At 38.3% G+C, this 19,925-nt stretch overlaps 1 protein-coding gene across 1 annotated transcript in view; it reads right to left on the reverse strand.

Annotated features, from left to right (window-relative positions):
• Nucleotides 1-1,059: 1,059 nt before the first annotated feature.
• The window catches only part of LOC142077983 (putative N-acetylated-alpha-linked acidic dipeptidase), a 31,001-nt gene continuing 12,135 nt past the window's right edge, over nucleotides 1,060-19,925 (reverse strand). Inside the window, exons 6-19 of the mRNA XM_075140450.1 lie at nucleotides 19,278-19,464; nucleotides 17,717-17,810; nucleotides 15,687-15,785; nucleotides 14,490-14,575; nucleotides 13,391-13,510; nucleotides 11,600-11,682; nucleotides 11,273-11,336; nucleotides 10,662-10,729; nucleotides 8,555-8,646; nucleotides 7,649-7,739; nucleotides 6,580-6,844; nucleotides 5,254-5,335; nucleotides 3,461-3,553; nucleotides 1,060-2,421 (exon numbers count right to left, since the gene is read on the reverse strand). Of these exons, the coding sequence (XP_074996551.1) occupies nucleotides 2,232-2,421; nucleotides 3,461-3,553; nucleotides 5,254-5,335; nucleotides 6,580-6,844; nucleotides 7,649-7,739; nucleotides 8,555-8,646; nucleotides 10,662-10,729; nucleotides 11,273-11,336; nucleotides 11,600-11,682; nucleotides 13,391-13,510; nucleotides 14,490-14,575; nucleotides 15,687-15,785; nucleotides 17,717-17,810; nucleotides 19,278-19,464 (1,614 nt within the window). The 3' untranslated portion in view covers nucleotides 1,060-2,231. The remainder of the gene's footprint in view (nucleotides 2,422-3,460; nucleotides 3,554-5,253; nucleotides 5,336-6,579; nucleotides 6,845-7,648; nucleotides 7,740-8,554; nucleotides 8,647-10,661; nucleotides 10,730-11,272; nucleotides 11,337-11,599; nucleotides 11,683-13,390; nucleotides 13,511-14,489; nucleotides 14,576-15,686; nucleotides 15,786-17,716; nucleotides 17,811-19,277; nucleotides 19,465-19,925) is intronic.

Genomic DNA, 19,925 nt, shown 5'->3' on the forward strand with positions numbered 1-19,925 from the left:
CCCACCAATAGCATGGAGCATAATGTCTTTGACCTCAAATCCCTTTGATAAATGATTGGGTTAGGGCTTGGGGAAAGAGCTGGACTGAGTCCATCCGAGGATCTTCTCTGAAAAAATTAAGCAAAGCTGCATTTGCTTTTAAAATTCAACTGCTACAGGTTGTGGTTTGCACTTCTGGGTGAAGGCACCGGACAGTTTGAATCCCACCTTACCAAAACATCATGTAAACCATCGTGTTATAACCAGCCTTATGGGTGCTTCCTCTCTCGGGACCAGTTAGCCTTGAATGTTTTGTGCGCAGGGGAACAGAGTCAATAAGAAAGAGAGAACTTCTATCCCTATACCCTATTCCCTGCAGAGATTAGGGGACAGCCCACAGATATTTTTTTTTAAATGGATGTTTCTGTAGTTTAGAAGTGTAACTATCTCTGTATTTTGAGAGATTGTATATTATCTGCCAGCTATTGCCAAAAAGGATCCTAATTAAACTTAAATGAAATATTGCTACGATTAGACCAGAGATTAAAAAATTATGTCTTCTGGGCTGAGAGAAAAAGTTACTGAGGAAGCTTACAGGACATTTAGGGAAAGATCTCAACAATTTTGGAGTTTGGTGATTCAGTTCTGACACATTCTCCTTAGCAATAGAAAAATACTCTTTGTATCCACCTGGTCAACAGAAGCTGTTTATCGCTTCCCCCCTGTGCCTGGTGGATTTGTGTTATCATTCCCTTGATTGCTGCAGACAAAATCCTCTAGGTTAGCCTAACTGATGATCTAAACTAACCTGACCAATTTTTTCAGAGGTGGATTCTCCATTGGCAAAAGGAGAAGTGGAGCAGCCAGCAGTGATAAAATAGTTAGAGGCAGCAATGTCTCCCATCAGCACAACTAGTTTTGGGGGAAGATGTCTCCATGGTTTTACTCCAATCACTTCCATAAAAATGTGAAAATAACTGAGCAATAACTGTGGGTGTAAGAGCATTTCCCATTATCTGGAAAACTGGATTATTTTATGAGAAAGATCAACAGCTAAGTAAAATAATGACTTAATTCTAGCAACTTGCCTAAAGGGTTTTAATGTGAAGAGTAGAAATATTTATGAATAAATGAAGTTTTATGGAAAAGAAAAAAATCTACCATGACACTGATATCCATCACATCATGGGACAGTCTTCTAAGACATGGCGGAGGCCTCAGCTGAAATGGCAGATCAAATTGCACAAATTATTTGCTGTGCACAAAGTTAGTAATCCTCTAGTGGCAGAGTGTCAGATGAAGGGATCTGGTTTTCTGAGTCTTCTCTGCCTGATCTCGGTTGTCCCATTGCAGTCTGTCATAAGAATAAGCTGCACACCAAAATCAGAAATACAGACTCTACTAAGATGGTAATAATTTGGTATCCTTTCAAACTAACGACTTGATGAATTTTCTTTGCTTCTAATTGTCTTCATATTAAAAATACCTTGATATGAACAAGCCATAGCAGGGGTGGATTTTGGATAAAAGAATAAAAATAGGTCTTCATCTTGAAAGACATGTTTTGCGAGATGATTATATGTCTGAGAAGAGGTATTGCCTTGTTTTTACTCTGGTGACTAGAAGGCTTCTTGCTTAATTTTATTTGCAAACAGCTGCAAGACTCAGCATGTGAAGTGAAGAACGTCATGGATGAGTATTCTGGGCTGGCTGCCCAAAACTTGTTATGATCATTATACATCCCTCACACAGTATGTGACAGTTTTCCCATCTTCATACATGATTCTTTGTGTAAAAGGAGAGCTGAAATGGCTATCTTGGAGTATGATTATGCAACTCCAAGGTAAATAATAAAAAGTCAACAACAAAATTAGAAACTGGTAGAAACGTGAAATGACTTCTGGTTTCCTAACGCACTATGAGTAGTGCTATAATAATCAAGTTAGCAAAATTCAAAGCTCTGAAAATAAATCCAGTGGGTAGTGATTCTTAAAATATGAAGCTCAGAGAAAACACAAAACTTTTTGACTCTCACTTCAGAAGTTATCTAAAGCCTGAGCTCTCTGAATGGAGTACATTACCTTGCTAACATTGCTAAATGCATTCCACTTGAGTATATTATTTGCAAAGAAAAAGATTTTTTGGATTTTGTGTTCTTTGTAATAATCCTCCTAGTGTTTTTAAATGCTCTGTTTTTAAGGCATCTGCAAACTGTCATACGTAGTCTTCGTTGATGATTATGTTGTTGATATTTATGCTACTTCTTTCAGTGTTTCTGCTGCTGCCTGTACAGTGAAGGCTGCAATGGAAATCTGCCTCTTAACTTCTTCCCAGGCTTCATGTTGATCAGCTTTGTTTTTAATGTCAAACATGGCATCATAGATCCCTGGCAATGATTCTCCTGCATACTTGTTATGGCTGCTTGGAGCAAAGATAACATGTCTGTAGGGAAGTTGAGGGAAAAAAATAACAATATTCTGCATTAGGAAAATAAAACATATTATCTTCTGAATAAAACTAATCTGTTTCTATATCATTTGTTAAATTCTTGACACTAAAGATATAAATAAATAAGATTATTGCAGCAATAGTACCTATAATCTATGAAGCAAGAAAATAACATAAGCTAAATTATTCCATGTGAATTCCAGAACTTTGTAGCTAAAAAGACTTGAGATAAAGTTGACTAAAGTATTTTCCTTTCCCTCATTTTAGATGAAATGGAAAGATTAAAAAAACCAGCTTTTCTCACAGATATACACAATCTCCAACAGACACAGGCATGCTTTGAGGTAAGAAAGCTGATGCTTTAACAAGAGACTGTTCTCAACAGATTTTTAATCAGAAGCTATGAGGGGTACAAGGACTGTAGATCTTAAGTCCTCTTTCCACAGTTACTTTTTAGTGGAACTTTTTAGTGGAAAGATTACTGTTCTGAATTATGCAGACTGGTATAAGGACCAAAAAGCTAGACTTGACTTGACTATTCTGCCTCTCAAACAAGATTTACTTCTTGAACTGGATGAGAGAACTACTGAATTCACTTAATTGCTGTTGAAGTACTGCCCTCTACACTGTATTTGCTAGCATGGCTGTTCTGCTATAACTGATCAAATTGTAGGTACTTCAATTATACCCTATTTCACTTCCAAGTAATAGTAACTTCCTAAAGATCCTTTACCACTGAAATTACTTGAAGTGAGTCCAGGGCCAAACTTTTAGATCTGTTTAGAAGCCCACTGAAATCAATGGAAATGAGTTTACTGACCTGAATAGGCTTCCAACTTTTCCTCATTCTATATAGTGTATCTCACTGAAGTTTTCCCTAATGTTGCTTTCCCTTTTCAATCTTATTTGTCCTGTTTAATCTACTTTTACCATGTTGAATAAAATCATTACAATTCCATTTAGAGACCTGTAAATCTTAAAGGAATTCTCATAGGCTACTCCACGCAGAAAGTGAAAAATAAGCCTTTCTTACCTATAGAATGGCCTGCCGGATAATCCAAGAGGATCAATGAAAGCCCTTTCTAGAAACATAAGCTGATCATTTAGTGATCTGACAGCAATTAGGCTAAAAAGAAAACAGAGGAATATGTTAGCTGTTAGTGTTTGGCCCACTCTCATCCCATGCCTCAATGTACACAGCTCTTGTTTTATGAAGGACATTAGATCCAAGATGTTGAACTTAAAGTGTAGCCTACAGAAGACAGCCCATGTCAGCTAAGCTGCACAACAGAATTATTCTGATCTGTACTGTGAGACAGTCTGGTTCAAGACCTGAACGTCTCTTAAAACTGCTTTTAAAGGCCAAGGAATAGTGTCAAAGAAGACAGAGACTTTCAGGTATTTTCTCTCATGTTGCATCTTATTCCTGTATCTCCTTTTCATTAGGATGCTTAGGCAGACCATCCTCTTCTTTTGTACCACAGTTTTCTAAAGACCCTATTTTCCACAAAGCCAGCCAGCAGCAAATTACTTCAATAAAATCACATTTATTTTTATGTAAAACCACAACATTTGAGAAACATGAACCTTGTGATGTTAGAATCATCTTTTGAATCATCCAAGTATTGTGTTTTTCTGATGGCAGATTGTAAATTCCCTAGAGCAGAGACCATCTGTGTCTGTGTGCTTTGAATAGCTCTGAGCATACTACTGATGCTTAACAAATAAAAGAACTGTGAAGACGACTATACTGAATATATGTGGGTTTGGTAGTTTACATCCAAAGTAACTTATTGTAGCGCTTCAAAGGCACTTACCAAGAAAAAATGGTAAAATTTGTATCACTGTAAGCCTGGAGTAACTCTACTACCGTCAATGAAATTGTTTCAAGTTTACATTGGTGTAAATGGAAACTGAAACTGGTTCATTGAATTAAAGCTTAGATTTAGGCCATCCGTCAACGAAACGATTTTGAAAATGTCACATACATGTCATATGTCATAAATGTCATATTTTACATACGAAATTATTGTTAACTCATTTATCTTGAAAGTTGCTGCCGTTAAAAAGATGGCTTTTGTTCTCACTTAGTCTTCCATAAGGGTAAGCATATGGCTAAATTAGATTCTTCCCAAGAAATGTAACATACACATAAGTATATATAAAAGTAAGTTTGGTTTCTCATTCTGGGCATGGCCTACAAAGAATAAATTAAGAATTAAGTCAAGTGCAAATTAGGCCTTTTGGCATAGGTGGTGCATAGAATTTTGGGAAAGCTTGCCAAAAAGCTTGCCACAACTACAATCATGGTACAGCTATTTTTTTTCGTTAAGTGGTACCAGTATCTTGAAAACTAGAGTGCTGGCAAATAAAGACGACAAGTCAACATTTGTTCTTTAATGATAATCCAGTGACAAAATCCTAGGATGTGTCTCTACCTGGCGGGAGTTACACACCTGAGCTGGCTCTGCTCATGCTAACCAGCATTCTAGTCACATCCCTGTATCATCCTGGCATTGCTCCTCAACCAAAACCTGTCAAGAATTGGCACTAATTAGCTTGGACACTTTTCGAAGCTAGCATGGCTAGATTCTCAGTCTCTGCAGTGTCTCTGATGTCCACTAATTCAACATTTCCATACTTTGTTTTCTAGAGTAACCAGATCCTTAAAGACAAGAATCCATACGGGCTTATAATGAAACAAATGACTGACAGTCATTTGTCACCAAGGTTATTCAGGGGACTAAATGCAAGTGAAGACTATGCCCTCTGAGCCCAGAGGACTACATGGAATATTTGACTGGAAAAAAAAAGAGTTAAACTTACTTATTAATATCTATTTGTTGCAGTCTCTCATGAAAGCTAGCAGCAACTTCTGTAAAATTCTTCACAGCTGAAAAGAGAGCATCTGGAGGGAGCAGGAAGGAAGCATTTAACTTCAAATTCTGAAGGAATCATTTAACTAAGCAAATTCTTCAAATTAAAGCTTTATCATTCACTGTGATCATGATTTGTCAATTCTCACTGAATGAAAATCAGATGACCCCATATTCCTACCTTGTAGGAATGTAATTCTGTGTGAAATTACTATGTAATTCTGTGTGAAAACTTGCCTTGGAGACAATAGAAATCAGTATTTTTGTGAATACTGCTTATTGTTTGCTACTTGAAGAATGTACAGAAATACCAAAAACTAGAGTATGGATTGCCAGACCCAGACTGTTCAGGTAGCTCTGGGATTTTATAAATCGCAACAACCTGTGTTTCATTGGTATGTCCCTCCACACATGCAGAGTTTTGAGAAAGACTGAGAGAGTGTGTGTGTGCGCGTGCACACGCACACGTACCCAATATTGGTCATTAGCAGCAAAGTCCTAAACGGAATAGTATATAATGTTGCCAATAAAATAAAGGCTTCTCAGGTACGAGGCATATTGTGAGTCCCTATAACATGAAATAAAATTTTATGTGCCAGCACAAGATGCCTATTGTGGCATAGGGATGAACCATTCCTGCCTGACCAAGCGCGGAAGCAAACTTCTCATGGTGCTTGCACTTGCCATCATGTGCCCATAAACTGAAACAAGAGAAGTTCTGACTGGGTATAAGGAGAATATTTTTCACCCTGAGGACAGCCAAGCGCTGTGGTCCAGAGAGGTTCTATAGTCTCTGTCTTTGAAGGTTTTCAAGATCAGATGGGATAAAGCTTTGAGCAACCTGGTCTGACCTCAGAGCTGACCCTGCCTTGGGCAGGCTGACCTAGAGACCTCCTGAGGTTCCTTCTAACCTGTATTATCCTATGATCCTATGATCAGTGTTGGACAGAGAATTATCCAACACCATAAGCTGCAAAGCAGCATGATTTTTTTTTAGGGACCAAGACAAGATATCTTGTTGCCAACATTGGCGAATCATGCAGAGGTCAAAGAACATGCGACTGTAAGTGTTAGCTCTTACTTGGCAGTGGCATAGTCTCTATACAGGCATACTAGGACAAAATACTCAAATTTCAAATTATTGGAGGGTGCGGCTCTTGTTTTATTTACTGTTCGTACAGCACAAGGTAAATACCAGGTCATGACTAAGACATACATTAAGATAAGGCACTGCTAGCATTAACAGAGGAGGAGTGCGATGAAAGACTGTACGTACCAAAGGATACATTGTATGTTGCCAGTTCCTCTTCATGACTCCTTGACAAATTATAGATGATGTGAACATAGTTGCGCACAGCTGATGCATAATCTCTACAGTCAAAAGGAAGCACAAGGGAGTTGGCCAATTCAAACACCAGCCCTCCCCGTACCTGAGCTACTGCCAGATGATTCTTGAAAGTGGGATCATAAAACCTCTCCACAATTTCATAGGTTTCATAGACACTGTGGTAAACTGGATAGCTGCTATATTTTTCTACATTCTGAAACAAACAAACCCAAACAAAACCATTATTCAGCTGTGGATACTTCAGCTTTGCTTGCAAAACTTTGCTGTGGGATTCAAGGCAGCGTAAAGTGAAGTGTTCAGGTCACGCTAATCCTATGTAGCCACCACAGACAGTCGAATGAGAAGAACTGCTCAGCAGTGGCTCTCTTAGACATCAACCTATGATGAGATGAACGGTCATTTGGAGATGCTTCTCTCTACCGACCATGTACAGAGCCTAAAGAAGGTAGCTAAGAACAGACACATAACTTTTAATTGGCTAAATAAAGGTGAGATTGAGCTGCTTCTCTTTGCTTGGATCTCAACAGTCATTTCTGTTTGTGTCTTTGGATATGCCTTTTCAGAGGAAAAGACCACATTGAATAGATTGCTCCTTGAACATTTCTCAGTTAGTCTCATCTCACAGTATGCTCCAGAGTCAAACCCATATCTTCCGTGAAACATGAACCATTTTGAATTCAAAGCTTCGTAAGTTATTATAAATCATTCAAAAGTCATCATAAGCCTCTCATAAGCCTTCACTAACCATAGGTAATTTTGAGCACATCCATTTACCCTGAGCAAAGTTCCTTTTGTCTGACTGACACCAAGTTGACCATTCCTATTTATTAAATATTTGTGTTGTAGCAGCACATATAGTTCTAGTAATGAACTGGGACTCCACTCTGACACACTAAACTGAACTGCTCCAAAAAGCCAACAGTCTAAATAGCTCAATTACAGGTGATATTATTCAGGCAGTTACAGGTGAGACAAAATTACAAAGACACAGACTTACCCAATTTTTACTGTAACGTGCTCTGCCGGAAGCGATGCCAAGACGTTGAAAAAAGACTTCAAAGTCATTGCCAGAACCCAGTTTATTTATTCTTTTAACAAGAAAGAGGAAAATGCCTTGAGTGACAATACTTAAAGTATAATTTTAGTTTGTTTCCAAGTACTGTGGCAATTATTTATTCTGCAGTCGCAGTCACTACACAGTCTTTCCCTAGTATGCTCTTGTTGTCAATATACCATGAGTTTCCTGTGATCCCTACATTACATACACCTCATCAATTGCATTCTTGGAGGACCAGAGTCATCATTCTCAGGGTCAGAGAAATCAAACTCTCAAGAGGAGAATTTAACTCACTGTCTTTAATCATTGAGAAGTGACCTTCCTCCTACTGAACTTCCACTATCCCAAGCTCTCAACTCAGAGAAATCACAGCAGTTCCAGCATGGCTCCATGGAATAGAATCAATCTTCGAGATTCTATAGAGAAACCCTGGTAAATTTGAAGGACAATGTCGTAAAAACCTGCCTGGTATGCTCCCCAGGTACCCAAACTCAGAGGCCTTCCAGGATGCTGGAAGCAAGTGCAAGGGAAAGCTGCTGTGTTAGCACCTTGTGTGCCTGCCGCTGGCTCGTGCATATTACCCTTATTTGCCTGAATCTCTATAAACTACACGAACACTTTACTTTTCATATATAAAGCCTCCTGTTCACGCTACAAAGACAAGTTCACAAAACTGTTGTACAATAGCGTATCAGCTGCAATCAATAAAACCCTGAAATTTATACCAGCTGAGAACCACACCATTCTTTTAGGCCCTCAGTTTTTCAAGTGGGTATTCCTTTAAAACCCACACTCAACAAGTTATAATAACTTTTGGTATATCATTTATTTTCTTTTGTCACTGACCTGGGGACCTCTTTATATTCCCTTGATGGATTTTTTTTATACCAGCTCTCATAAAGGGATTTTCCTTCAAACCCCTCATCAGGACTTGGTATCTAGAAAAAGTATATTGTAAAAAAAGACAAAGGGTACAATTTCAAATGTTACTAAGCAACAAATCTACAACCTGTCATCACGTAAGCCTATGGCTTAGGGCAATGAATAAGTCACAGTCTTAAGTCCCTCAACCTTTCTGCATTTCCATTTTAACATTTCAAATACATAGCATTTTCCAGAGGAATAGTTTATTTGCTAAAAATAGGTAATTTTAGATGGAAGAAAACACAGGGAAAGTAAAACATTTCAAGTCAATATTTACACCCTGATATTTCTTTATGAGATTTTCAGCCATTTAATTTAAATATTCAACACAAAAATCCCTCACAAAACCAAAACTTTTTGTTTCACTTTGGCAAGAAAGTTCAATTTTGTCTTGGTTTAATTCAAAACTATTTCTACCTTGTTTTACTTCACAATAATTATTTTCATGGATGCAGCAGTAACCTTAGAAGGACAAAGTGTACAGTACTTGATGTTTATGTCATCACAGCTGCTACAGAGGTATACAAATCATGATCATCCTAAAGTTCATTTCTATCACCCTTTTCACACTACCTTCCCGATTACTGAGCAGGTTAAACACTGTGGGCATTTTTTCATCTTTCCTTTTTATTGATGGGCTGCTGAGGTTTTATTATCTTTAATCTATTAAAGATTTTTAATATCTATTTTATTATTAATATCTATATCTACTACCTAAGAATTACTCCACAATAGCGATCAAAATAAAACTAATATATTTGCTTTTTTGGTCATGAAGCTAATTGTTCATAGAAGAGCGTTAACACTTTTTGCCTCAGATTAACTTTGGATGGGATCAGCATTCTCTTCAGACATGAGCTACCAAGAAGCTGTGGTTACACACATTCACCAGCCTTTGTTGCTGCTTCCCAGCTCAAGGAAGGGTTTTACACAACCATGTTTACTGGTATTTAGGTCAACATTTTAACGATGGCTCTTGGTGCCCAAACTGAGACTCTGCTGACCTGATTTTCTGACCGTTCTGAACACCTACACTTAGCACAGGTTACCATGGGAACTGCGGGTCATCAGCTCTTCTGCAGTTCAGGACAGAAATATCTTTATCATCTGGGCACCTAATTTTAACAGAATTAAATTTTATTTGTTGTCTTTCAATTGCCAGAAAATTATTATACTGAATTACTACATTTCCTTTACTTTTGTACCAATCTAATGCCAGCTTCCAAGAGATAACAAATTATCAACCCTGGAAAAGACAGATGACTGAATATATACAGCAGATGAAGATAGATATAGCAGATTCATAGAATATATACAGTAGTAGAATGTACGCTTTATATATATGTATATAAAACACACACACAGAAGCCTAATTAAACGTTCATGCTTTAATACAGATGAACAGAAAAAAAACTCAGAAACAAAAAGCCCTTAGTGCCAGCTTCTAAGACCCACTCTCAACGAAGGAACATCTTACACCTAAGATGGTGAGGCTATCTCCTGAGAAAGGTCTCTACCTTTTAATTTTGTGTGCCACACAAATATGTGTGAGAGTATCATGGTCAGAGCTAATGAATATCTAACAGGACACACTGAAGCTGAGCACACTGACCAAACCTGTCACATCATGCTAAAAACCACACTGTAGCAAGCCTAATTTCTTTCCCTGCCTAAAGAGTCTCCCAGTACCACGGACACCCTAGTAGTTGGACTGGGCAGATAAATTTGTGCTTGTTTCTGCCCTCTGGCTCATGGCATTTTTAATTCTTTTGTTCTTTTGTTCTTAGAAGGAATACTTTCACAGGAGGAGTGGAAAAATCCCCTAATCTTGAATAGCTACTAATTTAAAGGTATAAACTTGAAATCCCTTTGCCACTCCCGGGAAAAAGCTCTAGTTACTTAGCTATTGACTTAAAAGGGGTACTGCAGTTAGAAAAGAAAGAAAGATCTAACACCGTATTTTATACACAGAGCCCCATCCAGTAAGTGAGCACTGAACATGCTGGCTAGAAATTTCGAGCAATATTACCTCTTTTGTCAGACTGTACACCAGTCTGTACATCAGTGGTGTGCAATCCACTCGTAGGGTGTAGTTTCCTGAAAAACAGGAAAAACTATTTATCCAAAGAAGCAAGTTCTACTCAGCTGAAACCTCATGCCATTATTTGTTAGTAAGAAAGGGACTAGAGAGCTACATTCTCTACAAGCTGATTCTCCCTGTGGAAGAGTTCTCCTCCTGTGATCTTGTCAGCACATTTGTATTGGTTAGGACGAATTACAGCCCAGCTTTTGAAGCAACCCTTAAGAGCTTTTCTTATGTCCCATGTTTATTATGCACGTTATAAGAAGAGAAGCAAAGAGTTGCCATGGAACTGCTGACAGGGGCACAACATTTCTTGTCCCTTCCCATGACTTCCCAAATAGTGTAGCTACTGTAATGGACTTCTTCCCTGAAGCAACAGGAATATCTGAAGGATACCTTATGATTCTGGGTCACCGTTTCCCCCCATATCTACTCCCGAACTAATGCAACAACATTATCACACTGAAGGTTTCATGGATCTTACCAAGCCAAAAAGCCTCCCAGTCATCTGTATATACCATCACTATTCCTGTAAAACACAAATCAACACTATGTACCTTCAATGGAGGAATCTGCATTGATATAAGCCACTCCTCGTGCTTGCAATACTTTGGCATTTTCCTATTAGAAGGAAAAGAGGAAGAAAATGCTAATGAGCTTTTTTTCCTCAGAACTATTTTCCCATCCACAGAAGTAACAGCTGTTTCAGGGAAAGACATCATATACTGCAAGGAGCCATATATTCTTGGTAGTTCAAAAAGAAACTTAAGAGCAAGTGTGTGTGTGTAAGGGAAAGAGAGGGAGGGAAGAAGTGTTGCTTTCTCGTACAGATTTCTCAAAGATCTGCCACTGTGAAAATTGCTCTTTGAACACTATTGGTTTACCTCAGCCCACTCTGTTGATCCTAACAAGCCAAATTCCTCTGCATCCCAGCTTGCAAATATCACTGTTCTCCTTGGCCTCCATCCTGCAATAAAAGACCATGAAAATTGTATTACGGAAAGACTGGTTGTTACATGATAACTAATGTGAAAACAAATGTAATTTTTTGGGGGCTTACCTTTTATCCTGATCTGTGGGGAAAGGAACTTTAACACCAACTTCTTCACTAATCTATTCTAATAATGGTTTGCTAATTTTGTAGCAATCTCACTTCTACTTCAATATTGTGCCAAATAATGTATTGTTTTTCTTCTCTCAGCTTTAATTGCAAAAAAATTTTCTAAGATTTAAAACTCTGAACAAGGAAAAATAATGTGCTTGTGCACAAATTCTTGAAAGAAATATTTTTTAGTCTTTTTGCTCTGTTCAAGTACACATTGTATATCAGTATCTACTTTGACAGAAAAGTGTTCGGCATGTTTTCATATCTATTACTGAATTTCTTTGACCTGTCTCTTAAATGCCGGACTTCAAAACCGAAGGAATTCCCTGTAACTTTGACAGGTCACCTTCAAAACAAAGATCTTTCACTTGAAGTTCTGCATTCAATTTAAACGCAGGCCAAATGGAACAGGTTCTATTGCCCTGCCTCTGTATCTTTGCCCAACGTTTTCTTTGAGGTTACTGGAACCTTTTCATCTTTCGCTCCCTTTCTTTTTTAACTTTTTTTTCCCCAGCTTGCATTCCAAAGACACTTTCCCCTTATGCTTTTCAGTACTTAAAGGGAGCTTATAAGAAAGATGGGGACAAACTTTTTAGCAGGGCCTGTTGCGACAGGACAAGGAGGAATAGTTTTAAACTAAAAGAGGGTAGATTTAGACTAGATATAAGGAAGAAATTTTTTACAGTGAGGGTGGTGAAACACTGGCACAGGTTGCCCAGAGAGGTGGTAGGTGCCCCATCCCTGGAAACATTCAAGGCCAGGTTGGAGGGGGCTCTGAACACCCTGATCTAGTTGAAGATGCCCCTGCCCATGGCAGGGGGATTGGACTAGATGACCAAACTATTCTATGATTCTATGATATCCAATAACTGGGAGGGAATGGTCAGAAAACAAAATGTCAATAAGTTTTAGGTGTAATGAGTAGGCAACGAAAGCTCCTCTAGCACAAGTATTTGAGTTATGTCAGAGCTTCTTTCCATGGGATGTCAGATCGGGAGGTAGCATTTGCTCTGACAGCAGCAGAAACTTGGTATAGTTGACATTTGTTCCTATTCTAATGTAACTAGGCATGAGGTATTTTTAACCATTACCTCCTACTATGTTTGCACAGACATTTGCACCGTCTGCATTACACAGACATGCTTTATTTATTCTTGGGTCTGACTCCAAACTACAGTCAATTGCTGAGAAGGCTCTCGATGTTGCCCTGATGAAGCCTTGTATCAGTCCACCACTGTATCAATTTTATCGGACCCTTGAAACATCCAGTCTGACCAGCCTCAAATGCACCGTAATCAATTGTACCTAAATGTCATATTTATTTCAGTATCCCCCTGTATCCCCATTTTGTGTTTTGTTTTTCTTTAGGTGTACTTTCTCTTGAGTAGCAGTATCTCACATATACCAAGGTTGTAACTGGAACTCATTAACAGCTGCAGAGCAGCGTGCTTACCCGAGACATCAGTGACATACACGTGTTTAATTTTAAGCATATGCTTAAACCCAGAGAAATCAATGCGTACTGCTGAGAGCAGTGATTTTGGTGTGCGTTATTCTTTTGTTACATTACCCTTCCTTTTCAGTTTTCCAAAGCTTCTCACAATCTCGTGAACCACAGCTGCCCCACTCTGAGGATCAATGCCACCAAATACCCATGAGTCTCGGTGGCCTCCCAGGATGACATATCTGTCTAGAAAAATTAATTACAGAGGTTTACTTAGAAAAACTTTTTTCCTGCCATAGAGCTGTTAGTTGGAAGTAATATCTAATTTTCCATGTAAGTGTCAGGGAACAAAGCTTAATAGTTTATAATATACATGATAGAAAGGCAAAACACATTTTAAATCTCCAAAGACATTTTTCTGCATTTTCAGCCATTGCTAAAGAATTTGTTAAACACAATAACTTGATCCCATAAGATTTAAAAACTCCTAAATTCCATAATGTTACTTCTATTGTTAGAAATACTGCAGCTTTCTTTTGAGGATAGAAGCATCTTTCCATATTTTACAATAGTATGTTTCATGGTAAAGCTGATCCACGCCAGTTCACCACATTATGGTGTGCTGAATGCAGTATTTCTCTGAATATGTATATAGGAGCTAAGGGTTGTCCAAATTATGACAGAGATGTGATTAATAAGATCAAAGTCAGACTAGATCTCTGTGCTGCTATAATATGGTTAACAATTGTGTTTCAGGCAACAGGGAAATGCTGCAGTTACGAGTTAAATGATGTTATCATCGTCCTAGGGATGTCTATATATCTGGTTTTTTAGAGCGTAAAATCACACTGGTTACAGGATACTATAAGACAGCCAAAAAGTCAATAGTGGTGGATATGATGCCTTCAGAAGGAATGCAAAATCCATTCCGGTGTTAGCAGGGAAGAATATCCACTTAAGAATATACTTTCTATTGCAAAGTTACTTGCCTGAAGACAAATATTTCTGTCTTGGTTATGACTCCCCCTTGAAAATCAGCTTTTACAGTGAAAGTGCTGACATACCCTGAACCATATGAAAGCTGGTGCAATAAATATTTCAACACCAATGATCATGTAGTGCAATATTTCAGAGAAAATTATATTCCTCATTTCCCCCTTGTAACTATGAAGTGCATGTAGAGGTCACTGCACGCTCACATTGCATTGAAGACAAATGACTTTACCTGGTTCCACTGCACCTCTGATGGTACCAATCACATTGTAAATCCTTGTTATTTCGTTGTGGCTATGAATGTGCATTTTCACCTTTCTAGTGTATCGGGAAGAAAATCCAAAGAGAAAATCCACAAGATTAGATAATAAAACATCTTGACACCTTTCAAAAGTGTACAATATAAATTGTAAGGAAAGCATTTTGGCCAAATTTACCCTCCATTAAACCAAAGTAAACCTGAAAAGATGTCAGTGTAGTTTTTTCTGGATTTATACTTGTGCAACTGAGAACAGCATTTAGCTCTTGAAAGCTATGTACTGTTATTGATGCCAGTAAGATTTATACGGATAACAGGCTCAGAACTCCAAATTCAAAGATTTTGTGCTAGCAGCAAGTTTTTAAATTTGGAAGAGTGAAAGAAAAATGAAAACCATCTAATGTTAAAAAGGTAAATAGTTCCAATCATCTAGAGGCCGGTGCAAATCAGAAATGACTCCAGGACAGTCAATACTGATGTGGCAACTCAGGCAGCAGAACATGAAACAACCTGAGTTGCATCAAGAGATTTTGTTTGTTTATCTACAACACAGCTGGACATACAACAATTCATCCTCAAGGGTTGCCTGTATATTTTTCAGAAAGAATTCTTCATGTGGTATGACTAAGACACAGGGGAAAGGTCAAACGGTTCATATGAAGTCAGTACAATAGCTCAGCCAATACTGAAACACCTGACTTTAGTCCTAAACTGTAATTACTAAATCAGTTTAAAACCAATATCTGAAGCAATAAAAATGACATTGTAGTAAAAGTTTTTTTCCGGGAAAACTTGACTTGTAGGTTAATGTTGTTTTATATGAGGCAATAGGTAAGACCAGAAGCTGGACCCACATGAATTTAAAAAAGACAACACACAAATTCAGTTCTCAAAAATAATCAGTCTCATCAAATAGTTTGTCAAAGGCTAGATGCTTTTCAAATGAAAATGGTTCAAGACTAGCTGGCAACTAAAGCAATTCAGTCATATCCATCCAATCAAGATGTAAATCTACTGAAGCTTTGCACTGAGCGCGTTTCAGCCCAGGAAATGGTCATAATCGAAGGAATGATGCAAATAACCCCAACTACTCTACCTTTGGTTAAATTCTATTGCTCTACCTGTTTTTCTCTGATCCCGAGCATGCTTTCCTTATGAAACACAACTGACCTTGTAGAATAATTTGTTGTGAAACCAGGACCAACGTTGTAAGCTACATTCAAATTTCCTTTCCAGCTACTATGCGGTGGTGCATATCCTCCCATATTACTATTATGAAAAGAAAAAGAATCATGATTAGTTACAGATGTTTTACAATAGCACCAAACACAAACGAGGAACCAGGAACCACACTTTGTTAGGTCCCATGCACACACAGACCACAGTGATGGTCTTTGTCTTGGACAATTTATACTACAAGCTTCCACAGGAGAATAATCTGTCTTTTTAGCTACATTAATACTAGTAAATTAACATAGAGGAATAGTCCTGGCCATTGAGATCAGCTTGGAATGGCCTACAGCTATCCTGGAAAACAGTGTTGGCCTCCGAAGGTTTTGCATACAAAATGCCTCTTATAAATGGTCCCTGGAACTTTCTACTGCCTTGAACTGCATTTGCATTTGAATAAGCAGAGAGTAACTTGGACCATTTTAACAGTTTAACAGCATAGGCAGTTTTCTTCCAGTGTCTGTCCCTGGACACTGTTTAATCTGGTAGCATAGACAGTTGATGTGTTTCAAAGATGTCTAAAATTGGAGAAATATGATCAGTCCAAATCACCTCTTCTTGTTCCGTTGTCAAAGGTGAGATGTTTTTCTCAGTTAACACAACTGGAAATGCAGTAATTCAGTGGATCGCAATAGCCCATACTTATTCACCTATTCTAAAGGATTTATATTTTTGACATGAACTTGTGAGAAACATAAAAAAAAATATTAAAAAGTATGCTGGATGTTCTGCTTCTTATTAGGCAAAATATATTCATTGTAAATGAAAGTCCTTTACTGTAAAATGAATACTTCAGTCAAGCTTTATTCCACAGAACACTTCAACCCCTCCGTATATTTTTTATATAAAAATATAATAGCAGGAATAACTAGAAGTTATTAAGACAAAAGTTAAAACAAGGACCCAGTATTTTTAGAGAACTTAAATTTCATTCATAATTATTAAAACCAAGTTCTAGAATTATTTACAACTTATTGAAGAGTAATACCTAGCTACATCATATTTATACATATTAATCTGCTCTACCACTACTAGTTAACAATGGAAAAAAGAGGGTTTTTTTAATCTATACCTTTATCATTATAAGCAGTTATCCTCATAACAGTGATGACCGTAAAGTTCTAAAAGACAGTTTGGAGATCTATCAGTCCGTAAAAGTTTGGGAGGAAACAGGAAAAACACTAGAAGAGTGTTAACGAACAGCAGGTATGCAAAGACACCAAAGACAGTAAAATTCTGCCTCATATAAAAATAAATAGCTTCAATACTTCAGAGGAAAACCTGCATAGAGAACCAAAATAGATTTTTTTCTTTTTGACTCAGTATTCATATAGAAGCATCAGACAGAGCAGAATGATTGCTCATGTGATTTAGATGTAAAATTCCTATACAAATACACACCCAAGATTATGTTCACTTATTGCCCTAAACACTTACTTACACGTAGAAGTCTATTAAATCCCCTATAATACTCCAGAGTTTCCCCAGTGCCCTTGTATTAGCTCGCTAGCATCATTTCATATTTATGCAACATAATACACGTGATGAGAGAAAGCACACACCTTCATTTAACAGAGGACAGTACGGATACTGCCCCGTCAAACATGCATGGCAAGTATTTCCCGGGACAAATGAATGACTTCATTTGTGGTCTTTTTCACCAGACAGGTATCATGCCGTCCTCAAAAATTTTTCCCTTTATTCAAACTGAGAGGCACTTTATACCTTCAGTATACTTGACTGATCATGATATATTACAAATGATCCTTTCCAGATCACTCTGCACATATCTGATATGTAGCAACAGAGAACATGTTTACCTCCTGCAGAGAACCTAATGACAAACACACACTATTTCAACAGCTACAGTAGAAGCACAGAGCAAAAGCCTTTTCCTTTTTTTTTCAAATACTCTCATAACTTTCAAAAAACAGTCTGCTTAAAATTCCTCATGTCTCCCATACACTCACCGCAGTAATGACTCAGCATCATGATAGCCAATGGGATGAACTGGAATTTTTGGGAGACCTACACCACTGGCTTTGTCTAATCGGTAGGTGTATTCTGAAAGCAAAAGACAGATATTTTCATATTTACAAGTCTCAGAAGGAATTTGTACAGTTCATAGCACAGCCCTAACACTGGAATCAGGGATAATCATTTCATTTTCCTCGAAGTCGGGCTGACATTTCTTCAGTGACTTCATTCTTTATGCTTTATCAACATATTTTCAGAGAGACGCTAACAAAGATTCTCCCATAGTGTCTGCAGTCACACATTTAGAGATGGCTGGAAATTTTAAAATTGTTTGCTAATTTTTTGCATTTAAATGCTTTTAGGTAGAAATATTTCTCTCCATGGGAAGGAACTTCAGACTAAGACACAGAGAAAGAACAAGAGCAAAGAGGGATCCTGTAGTCTGATGTTGGAACATTCAGCTGGGAACTAAAAAAATTTTGCCAGTTGGTAAGAGATGCAGATAAAATCTTATACACTGGGCTACTGAATATTCTGGTTTGCTGTGTTCGTGAACAAAACGAAGTCTAGTCTGTTCTGACAGAGCTCAAATACAAATCATGCTTTTTTTACAAATGAGAATCTTAATTTTCACCATGTGGACAAAATTTGATGTTTGCAAGCTAGCAGGTATGAGAAAGAATAGCTTCCTCCTTAATACAAGATACACAGGGACCCTCGCTGAGGGAAGCAGAGAGGGATTCATCTATGAGATCACTGACTCTAGCATGAGGAACCAGAAATCTTCCTCATGGTCTGCTCCTGCCACGCTGCCATTGTGAACATGTATCCTCTTCCAGCTCAAGTTGTGCTGTCTAGAGGCAACTTTCCCCGTCACTTAGGGACTGCTCTTCTTGAGGTGACTGCCTCCCTCGGATGTACTGGCTCAAGTGCTGGCATGAATGGTTCTTAATGCATTTCAGTCAAAATGATCTGGGTTAGGTGCTAACTGAAACAGCTCAGGCAGAGCTCAAATAAGCAGCTGAGGAAGCATGAGGTGAAGGTTATGAACCAGTGGGGAATGGTCATCTTCTCAGGAGCCTCAGCTGTAGCCAGGTGACATGTGTCCCAGCATGAAAGATCTCAGCATTGCTAGTAGGGGCTCTTGTGGAGGGAAAGCAGCCCAAATCCTGCAGAAAGGAGAACTGTAAAAGCAAAGAAACCTGTGAGTTGTGCAGGCTGGCTCCTTGCTGACTGACTGATGAGAAGCAGAAAGAAAAGACTAGGGCTTCAGCTGTCGAATACTTGTGTCACGATCTCTGGGCTAACTTGGGCATGTCTGTTAAGTTAAGCAACCCAGCATTGCACTGTGTGGCTCCCTTAACATCCCCTCACTTTCTCTCATGCACCATTTGCAGAAGCGGCCTACTGACGTGAAGACCAAAGCTGCCTCTTCTGAGCACAGAAAGACCAAGAAAAAATGTGTTTTGTTCCAAGGGCAAGAAAATCCCCAATGACCTTCCCCCACTTCCTGAAACCAGACCCTCAGAGCATGACTTCTCCAGTGTCACTCACCTTTTGCAGGATAACCTGGTGTCAGAGGATCCCCTGCCCCATTCAGGTTTAATACATTTCCACGCTGGGCTCCTCCACCTGGAAGGTTCCAGCCATTTGGATAGGGATCTGCTCCTGGGGCGCAGTAGTCAGCAGGGTCAGAGTACAGAATAACTCCCTTGGCACCTGCCAATTCAGCATTCTTCACCTGCAAAGCACATCTCCAGTCCCTATCCAGTCCTTTATAGCTTGACACAAGAGTTCAAGGGGCAAAAGAAAGTATTATAAATTACAGTGATTATTCCTCAAGGCCTTTTACAGTGCTTGTGCTAAGTAAAGGGCCCATAACTGCCACATATCATAAAATTTCCTGAAAATATATATGCAGATATCAGGTTCCATATGAAAGTAAGAGGTTTGCTGTGGCTTTGAATTTAGATTAAGTGCAGTAACATGGAAAACATCCTTCACAGTATTACTACATAACCTGAGTTTGTATTCTGTCATCCAGATCAATACAATCAACTGACTATTGCAATGTACACATCATGGATGCAAAAAGCTGTATCACATTGATGCAACCTTATCTTTCAGTTAGCCATGTATTTACCTTATTTACCTAAATGATCTTCTAACGTATCTCAGGGTTCAGATTACACAGAAAGATTA

This window comes from Calonectris borealis, chromosome 1, assembly GCF_964195595.1.
Source record: "Calonectris borealis chromosome 1, bCalBor7.hap1.2, whole genome shotgun sequence".
Lineage (NCBI taxonomy): Eukaryota > Metazoa > Chordata > Aves > Procellariiformes > Procellariidae > Calonectris > Calonectris borealis.